We start from the raw sequence: 9,590 nt of genomic DNA, 5'->3' as shown, positions 1-9,590 counted from the left end.
TATAATAGGATTTATTCTACAATTTTTAAGCTTATTTCAGTTCAGTGATTTCAGTAAAATCAAATACTTATATATCAAACTATATTATAGAAATACCAAAATTTGTTGCTCATATCATATTATTCAACATATATTTTAAATCACATTTTCAAGAAAATAAATTAGATCTCGTAATTAGTTTGTTTCGTTTAGTTTTTTCTTTTTGTTTGGTATGAAAATGTCAGTTAGTTTCACTCACACTCTATGGTTAATCCAGTTTGATTCATAAACCTAGCTGAAAAATAATATAAATATATATTCAGACGGTCCGGTATTGTATAAATTAAATTTGTATTATATATACAAACATACTTAATTATATTCTTGTAGAATCCGAAGCAAACATTAATTGTTAATGAAGTTCTCTATATTAAACCAACTTCAACACCTCCAACTTCTTAATATCAAAACTCAAACATCAAAGTCTCTCTCTACAACAACAACAAAAATCTCACCATCTCAATAGAAACCAAATAAACAACAATCAAGAGTCTAAATGGGGAGATATCAAGAAGGAAGCAGTACTCCAGTTCCATTACAACTCTGCGTCTTCGTCTTGATCCTATTCATGTTCGTAACGATCTCATGGTACGCGAGTTACGAACCAGTCATAGAAGGTTTTACGGATCAGTTCAAGCTTGCACTCATGGCATCTCCTCTGCTTTTGCTCTTGGCCGTCCATTTTCTATCCGACGATGGAGGTGTAAGAGGGAAGATGACGTCGTTGATACCTCTGAGTGAAAGAGAGTCTTTGTATAGAGCCGGAGAAACGCCATGGGGAGCGGCCTTCATGTTTGTCTTTCTCTTCTTCATGGTTTCTCATCAATCTCAGTTTCAAGAACGTTGGTTTCCTCTTCGATGAAAAAAACGACAACGTTTTTGGTTGGTCTAGCTAGTAGTAGTATTCGTGACTTCCGCTTTGGGTCTAGTATAATATGCATTCGATGTTTGTTAATTGATTTTTTTCCTTCAGTTTAATAATTCCACACTAGGTACTACACTACAAGAAAACATGCCATTTGCGACTACTGTTTGTGACTGATTGTTTAGTCACAAATATTTGCGACGGTTTTGCGACTATTTTAATACCGATTAACGACTATTCAAAATACGGAAGTAAAACCGTCGCAAATTTACGACGAAACAATACAGTCACAAAAACGTCTCACCTTTGGGACCGAATACATACTCTTTTGTAACTGATGTTATTTCGTTGCAAAACAAGATGCATTTTGTGACTACTTTGCAACTGCAATTTTGGTACGTGAGTGCCGTCGCAAATAAGTCGCAAAATAGAGACTTATTTGCAACGACTTTTTGGAGTATCATTTAGTAGCAAAGTCGTCACTGCATGTCGGCAAAAAACATTGAGAATGGGGAAGATATTGTACTCAACTTTTGCGAGTACATTGAAAACGGTCGCAAAAGAGTCGCACCATGTCGGCAAAAAACGTGCTTAAAGTGTGTTAGGTGAACTGAAATTTTGTGACTCTTTCTATAATAGTCGCAAAACAGTGGCAAAATTTCTCTTATATATATGCCACTACTTCTTCTTTCATTTACATCGACTCTAAAGAGAAAAAAACGGGAGAAAGAAACCAAAAAAAAAACGTGAGAAATAAAAAAAAAATCGAGAGGAAGAAAAAAAAAAGAGAGAAAAAAATAATAATAATAATATGGAACAATCCTTCAAGAGCATGGATGTACAATCGGATCGATCCGTTCACTAATCATATCTCATCGGATTATTCGGCGGGTGTGGAAGAGTTCATCGATTTTGCCTGTAGCCATGCACAAAATAGCAGAGGTAGGTTTTACTGCCCTTGTGTAGTATGTCACAATTCGAAGTCTTTGAAAGCTGCCTCTGTTTTGAATCATTTGCTAAGTAGGGGGTTTATGCCTAACTATTATGTATGGTATGAACATGGTGAAGATTATGATGTTGTTGGGGAGGGAACTAGTAGTCATTATGCTAATAATACAGATTATGCTAGTGCTAGTGCACCAATAGGATTTGATGGGGAGAATATATATGCTGGGATGGTGAATGATGCATTTTATGGTTCTATACCATATAACGAGTATCATGAACATGAAAGTGGAAATGATCATGTTCATGAACAACCCACCCAAGAAGCAAAACGGTTTTATGATATGCTAGCTGCTGCAATCACGCCACTGTATGATGGATGTCGGGAAGGGCAGTCGCAGTTATCGTTGGCAGCTCGGTTCATGAACATTAAGGTCGACTACAATTTGTCTGAAAATTGTATGGATTCATGGACAGGACTGTTTACGGAGTATTTACTAGAGGGTAATCAGGCAAGCGGTTCATACTATGAGACGGAGACTTTGATGCGAAAGCTAGGATTACCGTGTCGTACATGTGATGTATGTATAGATAACTGTATGCTCTTTTGGAAAGATGATGAGAAGTTGGAGCATTGCAAGTTCTGCGGCAAACCAAGGTATAAGGCTAGTGAAGGAAGAACAAGAATACCGTTCAGTAAGATGTGGTATTTATCGATTGCGGAAAGACTGAAGAGAATGTACCAATCTGAGAAGACTGCAGCTTTTATGAGATGGCACGCTGAGCACAGCTCTGAGGAGGGATTAATGTGTCATCCTTCAGATGCGGCTGAGTGGAAGAATTTTCAGCAATTGCATCCCTCATTTGCAGCAGAACCGCGCAATGTTTATCTTGGATTATGTACAGATGGTTTCAATCCTTTTGGGATGTCGAAACACCATTCATGATGGCCAGTGATATTGACTCCATACAACTTGCGTCCTGGGATGTGCATGAACACAGAGTATTTGTTTCTGACAATTTTGAATTCAGGACCGAATCATCCACGAGCTAGTCTTGACGTTTTTCTCCAACCATTGGTCGATGAGTTAACAGAGTTATGGTATAATGGAGTGGAGGCATATGATGTGTCCTTAGATCAAAATTTCAACCTTAAAGCTGTCCTTTTGTGGACTATCAGCTATTTCCCAGCATATGGCATGTTGTCAGGATGGACAGCACACGGAAGATTAGCTTGCCCAATTTGTATGGACGATACAAATGCATTTCAATTGCCAGCTGGTAGGAAGACATGTTGGTTTGATTGCCACAGGAGATTTCTTCCTGCTAATCATCCAATGCGAAAGGATAAAAAAACACTTTCTCAAATGCAAACACGCAGTGAACGACTATCCACCGCAATATTTGATGGGTTAACAGGTCTTACATGAGCGTATAAGAAATGCCGAGCCACCAAAGACTTCTGACTGCGGAGGAAATGGGCATGAAAATAAAGTGGATGGTTATGGAAGTTGGCATAATTGGTACAAAGAAAGCATCTTGTGGAATCTCCCGTATTGGACCGATCTTAACTTACGACACAATCTTGATGTGATGCATATTGAGAAAAATATTCTCGATAATCTCATGTACACTGTTATGAATGTGAAAGACAGATCAAAAGACAATGTGAGGTCCCGATTGGATGTTGCAAGATTTTGTGATCGAAGTCAATTGCATGTTGATGCTGGTGGGAGAGCTCCTTTTCCTATTTGGAGATTGAGTGCGAAAGGGAAAAAAAGCCTACTTCAATGGGTCAAAGAAGATGTTAAATTTCCAGATGGGTATGTAGCTGATTTAGCTAGTTGTGCAGACATCAAGGATGGAAAGTTTTCAGGAATGAAAAGCCACGATTGCCATGTCTTTATGGAACGATTGCTTCCATTTGTGTTTGCAGAGTTGTTACCACGTGACGTCCATCTTGCAATATCAGGTAAAAATTTGATATATATATATATATATATATAGCAATTTAATTTTATATATATGTCATATTAATTAATGATTTTATTTATATATTGTAGGGAATGGATCATTTTTCCGTGACTTATGCAGTTGATCATTGGAGATAAGTCATGTCCAAGTCCTGAAAGCGAATATTGTGATGATTTTGTGCAATATGGAGAAAATATTCCCACCTTCGTTCTTTGATGTCATGGAGCACCTTCCTGTACACCTACCATACGAAGCCGAACTTGGTGGTCCAGTCCAGTATAGGTGGATGTATCCCTTCGAAAGGTTTTTCAAACGCTTGAAAGGGAAGGCGAAGAACAAAAGATATCCAGTGGGATCAATCGTTCAATCATATATTAATGATGAGATATCATACTTCTCAGAACACTACTTTGCTTCAACCATTTCTACAGCTAGTAGAAGGAGGTATTTCATACTTACATTATAATATATAATGGTCTTTTAAATTAACATGTAAGGCTACTTAAAGTTTTAAATATTTTTCAGGTCATTGCGATATGATGCGGGTGAGGTTCCTGTATATCTAGTACCCGTACCAGATATATTCACTCAAGTCGGTCGTCCTAGTGGCCAAGTTACAGAGTTTTGGCTGTCTGATAAAGATCAAAAATGCGCACATGCATATGTATTGCGGAATTGTGATTACTTTCGTCCCCTAGAGAGGTATATGTTTCAGATTATTTTTATAGCAATTTCTCTTCAATATATTTATAGATTAATTGTCTTCTATATGTTGGGAAAAACAGTGTGTTGGACGATCAAATTCGGTATGAATATCCAGAACTCACTGATGATGAAGTCACATCGAAAAGAGATGAAGATTTTGCAATTGGGTTTGCCAATATGTAAGTATATGTAAATAGTTTAATATAAAAAAAATATTTTAATGAATGGGTTCACTTCCGACAATTTATATTTATTTCTTCTGTAGGTGTCTACAATGAAACATATCCAAAGTTTTCCTCCATGGGTTCATGAATTGGTTGATGGTCCAGAAAACAAAGTCAAGTCGTGCCCCATGTATTTTACCAGAGGTTACATGTTTCACACGTGTGAACACGGGCAGACGAAAAAGACAATGAATTATGGGGTATGTGTCCGAGGGCAAAATTATTATGAAGCATCTATGGAGGATGATTTTTTGGGACCGTTGAAAACATAATCGAGCTCGAGTATCCTGGCATTATTAACCTAAAGATAACACTTTTCTAGTGTGTCTGGTTTGACCCAACGGTTGGCAAAGGTATCCGCATGACAAATGGAGGCATCGTAGACGTGCTTCCGTCAAGAAAATACCGAAATTACGAACCTTTTATTTTAGGTTAAGTTTCTTTTCACTAAATATTTTAATTAATTTACTATATAGGTTCTCAAGAATTAATTACGAACCGTATATATATTATTAAATAAATATTAATTTAATATGTTCTGTTTCTTTATATAGGTTCTCAAGCTGATCAAGTGTGTTATCTGTCATATCCATACACTAAACGACCTCGCAAATCGTGGCTTACAGTGTGCAAAGTTAATCCGAGGAATGTTGTTCAAGGGAAGTTTAACGTTGATGATTTGGTTATATTGCAACAAACTGTTATTGAGGCAACTCCGACTTTGGTTGAAGAAATCATCATTGAGAGTTTAGTGGACGAGAGTCATCAAGATGAACCAATCGATTTTGAGATAGAAGATGGTGAAGGAGAAGACGAATTTCAATGTAACTTGTCAACATCCGAAGATGAAGATGAAGATGAAGAACTTGCATATGAAGACTAAATGTGCATCTGATTTGGAAAATATTGTCTCTATGTTAAAATCAAATAAACTTATTTCAATTATAGTAAAACTTAATAGCTTGATTAATCTGGAAATTTGCAAGTAAAATTAGTATCTTAAAGTAAAATATAGTCACAAAAGAGTCGCACATTAGCGACCGTTTATTAACTAAACAATATAGCAACGTTTCGCTTCGCAACCGAATTGCGATTAATACGCGACTAACACCTGAATTAGCAACGTTTCTGCGACTCTTTTCCCATTTTATATACTCTTCCTATTTTATATACTCTTTACTACTAGTATGAGTGATGTATGGATGCAAATAAGCTCCTAATGTGTGAAAATCAAACTTTTAAATTGACTAGTAAAATACAGTCACAAAAGAGTAACACTTTGCCACCACTTTGCAACTGTCTTGAGACTGCTTTGCAACCGAATTGCGATTAATAAGCGACTAACACCTGAATTAGCAACGTTTCTGCGACTCTTTTCCCACTCTTGTTATTTTTGTATCTTAAATTTCATTTTTGAGATGTATGTACATCCTTAGATATACATTTATACTTGTATTTGACTGAATTTAGTAACTAAAACTTTTTTAAGGTCATAAATTTCAATGTTAACAATGAATACATGTATATGTTCCAAAGCCATTTTTGTAAAAACATGTCACCATGGAAGAATGTGTAGGACTTTAGGAAAATGTAATTCTTATGTTTTAAAAGTAATGTTTTACATACTCTTCCTATTTTATATACTCTTTACTAGTAGTATGAGTGATGTATGGATGCAAACAAGCTCCTAATGTGTGAAAATCAAACTTTTAAATTGACTAGTAAAATACAGTCACAAAAGAGTAACACTTTGCCACCACTTTGCAACTGTCTTGAGACTGCTTTGCAACCGAATTGCGATTAATAAGCGACTAACACCTGAATTAGCAACGTTTCTGCGACTCTTTTCTCACTCTTGTTATTTTTGTATCTTAAATTTCATTTTTGAGATGTACGTACATCCTTAGATATACATTTATACTTGTATTTGACTGAATTTAGTAACCAAAACTTTTTTAAGGTCATAAATTTCAATGTTAACAATGAATACATGCATATGTTCCAAAGCCATCTTTGTAAAAACATGTCACAATGGAAGAATGTGTAGGACTTTAGGAAAATGTAATTCTTATGTTTTAAAAGCAATGTTTTACATACTCTTCCTATTTTATATACTCTTTACTACTAGTATGAGTGATGTATGGATGCAAATAAGCTCCTAATGTGTGAAAATCAAACTTTTAAATTGACTAGTAAAATACAGTCACAAAAGAGTAACACTTTGCCACCACTTTGCAACTGTCTTGAGACTGCATTGCAACCGTTCCTACTGTTTTGCCACCCTGTTTTGGCGGTTAATGTTCCCACCAATAATTTTGTGAAATTTGTCTAATTATTTACGCGTTTTTTTTCTCCCAAAATTTTATACTGCGACCGTTTTGCGACTACATTGCAACGTCAGTTCGTTAATAACTAGGCAAACACTTAAACGTTTTAACACTTCTTATTTTCTTTTTTCAATTGATCTAGGGTTTTTTCTCTCAAACCTCTTCACTCTCCTTCTCTCTCAAACACATCGATCTCTCCTTCTCTCTCAATCTCTCAATCCTCTATCGCTTTCTCTTTAAATCTTTTTCTTCTTCTCTCTCTCTCAATCGTCGCTCCGATGCCTCCTAAGACCAAGGTTGCTTCCAGAGGTCGCGGTGGCAGAACCGCCACCGGTGTCCGAATCTTCAGTGGTAGCAGATCCTCTTCTCATTCGTCGAACCCTTCTGAACGCACAGACTCTGCGACACAGTCTGCAACCCATTCACATCAAAACCGTCCTTCACACTTTCCCCCGATAAATCCAGCACCAATAAGTAGTCCATTGCCGACTACAGAACCACCGTCGAGGACAAATCAACCGTCGAGGACAAACCAACCGTCGAGTAGTCATCCACTGTCGAGGACAAACCAACCGTCGAGTAGTCATCCACCGTCGAGGACAAATCTGTAACACCCCGATTTCTTAATTTTTATTGGGCCGGTTTGTTTTGTTATTAAGATTAGCCCTTAAAGACCTAAGTTGATCAAAAGACAAAACGACAAGGTTATATGTGTATTGTGAGTGTGTGCTCGTGGATACATAGGTATGTATACGCGTCTATCGCCGTCGCTCTTTTACAAAGGGAAGAGATCTTGAGTAAAACGTCCCTAAGTCAATAAGAGTGAGATTGTTGTCGTCGCCGTGATCCTCTACTGTTGCCGTGAGTCTCGTGGAGGAGAAGCGTAGATAAAGGTCTGTTGTTCTTTTTGGTCTCCATCGTTCCCGTCGCTCACCACCGATCACCACCGTTGGTCAGTCAACCACCGTCTTTCACCGGGGATGTCAATTTCCTGTCACCGGAGCAGTCGTAGCCATTGTCGAGGCCATTAAGGGTAAGGAAACCCTAGATTTCTTTTGTAACTTGTGCAGGAAGTTTTTGGGCATTGACTTATGATATGTTGTGTTGTTTTGGTTTTGATTGTTGAGCCATGATGACGTAACCACTGTGGGCTGAACCTTCTCTTGGAGCCACCAAACATGTCCGTCGAGAGAAGTTGCAGAGAGAGAGAGGTAAACGGCGGAGCTTAGTCTCGTGCGTGTTTGTGTTGTGTTGTTTTGTTGATTGTTGAACCGGGAGCATAAACCAACTAAACCGGAAAAAGTTTGTGTAATTAAGGTCCATTACCGAACTCAATTATGTGAGTACGTAAAAAGTGTGATGTTGTGCGATCATGTATAACTGGGGGATAATTATATTGGTTTGGTTTAATTATTAAACTGTGGTTGATCGATTTAATTAAGAAGCACAAAGTCAAGCATAGAAATGTTAAACCGAGGCATGTGTTTGGATTTGGTTTATTGGAATAACCATGGATTATTTAATGGATTGTTGTCATCTAAATCATTGCAGACCAAGATTGTTGCTAAAGCAAGGTTCTGTTGTTGCTATTTCTAAACCAAGGATTAAATCCAATTGCTAAGGTGAGGGTGGTATTTGCGGATATGCAGTAATCTCTTTCCTTATATACTCTTCGATAGTTGCTGAGTATAGACTCAAGAATTGTTTGTTAATTGAATGTGTTTGTGTGGATTTGTGTGCATGATAAAGTAGGTTGTTAGTAACATGATATATGTGAAGCTCATTAACTACATGATATAGTGTTATGAATTAACTTATATTATATTATAAATAAAATTATGAACATACATGAGAATGAGAAAAGAAAAGATACTTGAGGATGTTGGACTGTAATGGACCGACGGGTTCATTATGGGTCATAAACCGCTGACGAGCAGGGGAAGAATCGAGCTATGGGCCGTGGTCTTCTAAGAAAGGGGGTTTGGGAGCCAGAAAAAGTGATAATGGCCAAACCTATAAGTAAAGTAAAACTTATTAAGTAATGTAAAGAAACAGAAATGTTTGCAAGTGGTAGTTGCCACAGAAGTGCATAAAATAAGATGAGAGTTAATAAGGAGAAATAAGAAGTTTATTTGTTTGCTTGCTTGATAGACATTCTGAATCTATGCTAAGTAATGTTTGTTGATTATATTTGGAATGTGATTATTGTATGTCCAGTGGGCAGAGTTTGATCTCCTCACTGAGTAAACTTGTTTACTCACCCCCTTCTTTCCCTTTTTCCAGGTTAGTAAGTTCAAGAGTTACAGTTTGAAGTTTCTTCGTTGGTGAATTTTAAAGAAAGAAACGTTTTTGGCCAGACCAGATGGATTACATGTTGTTCCGTCTTTTGCGACGGTACGGGTGTTACATTTGGTATCAGAGCCGGTTAAGGCCACTCCGGTGCTGACCCGGAGGGTCAAGATTTCAAAACCGATTTTTGTTTTTAAAAAAAAAAAATGTTTTCAAAGAAAG

General features: G+C 37.1%; 1 protein-coding gene, 1 long non-coding RNA gene and 2 pseudogenes across 2 annotated transcripts; all 4 read left to right on the top strand.

Moving 5' to 3' along the window:
- The first annotated feature begins 535 nt into the window (after window positions 1–535).
- Window positions 536–901, top strand: LOC104786418 (uncharacterized). Its single transcript, XM_010511832.2, has one exon. The coding sequence runs from the start codon at window positions 536–538 to the stop codon at window positions 899–901; it is 366 nt and encodes a 121-aa protein (XP_010510134.1).
- Window positions 902–2,671: 1,770 nt separating this feature from the next.
- LOC147943515 (uncharacterized) lies at window positions 2,672–3,947 on the top strand (annotated as a pseudogene).
- A 933-nt stretch (window positions 3,948–4,880) lies between these two features.
- LOC147943514 (uncharacterized) lies at window positions 4,881–5,635 on the top strand (annotated as a pseudogene).
- Window positions 5,636–7,845: 2,210 nt separating this feature from the next.
- On the top strand, window positions 7,846–9,590 carry LOC147943513 (uncharacterized). The gene is made up of 3 exons (XR_015557401.1): window positions 7,846–8,290; window positions 8,631–8,701; window positions 9,363–9,590. It is a non-coding gene; the product is annotated as an uncharacterized LOC147943513 (long non-coding RNA).

This window comes from Camelina sativa, chromosome 5, assembly GCF_030686135.1.
Source record: "Camelina sativa cultivar CO46 ecotype springtype chromosome 5, ASM3068613v1".
Classification (NCBI taxonomy): Eukaryota; Viridiplantae; Streptophyta; class Magnoliopsida; order Brassicales; family Brassicaceae; genus Camelina; species Camelina sativa.
Note: the sequence above shows the minus strand (reverse complement) of the source record. Positions and strands in the feature narration are given on the sequence as shown.

Excerpts from the sequence above, each read along its gene's own strand:
- LOC104786418 (XM_010511832.2), top strand. The coding sequence starts at position 536 with ATGGGGAGATATCAAGAAGGAAGCAGTACTCCAGTTCCATTACAACTC.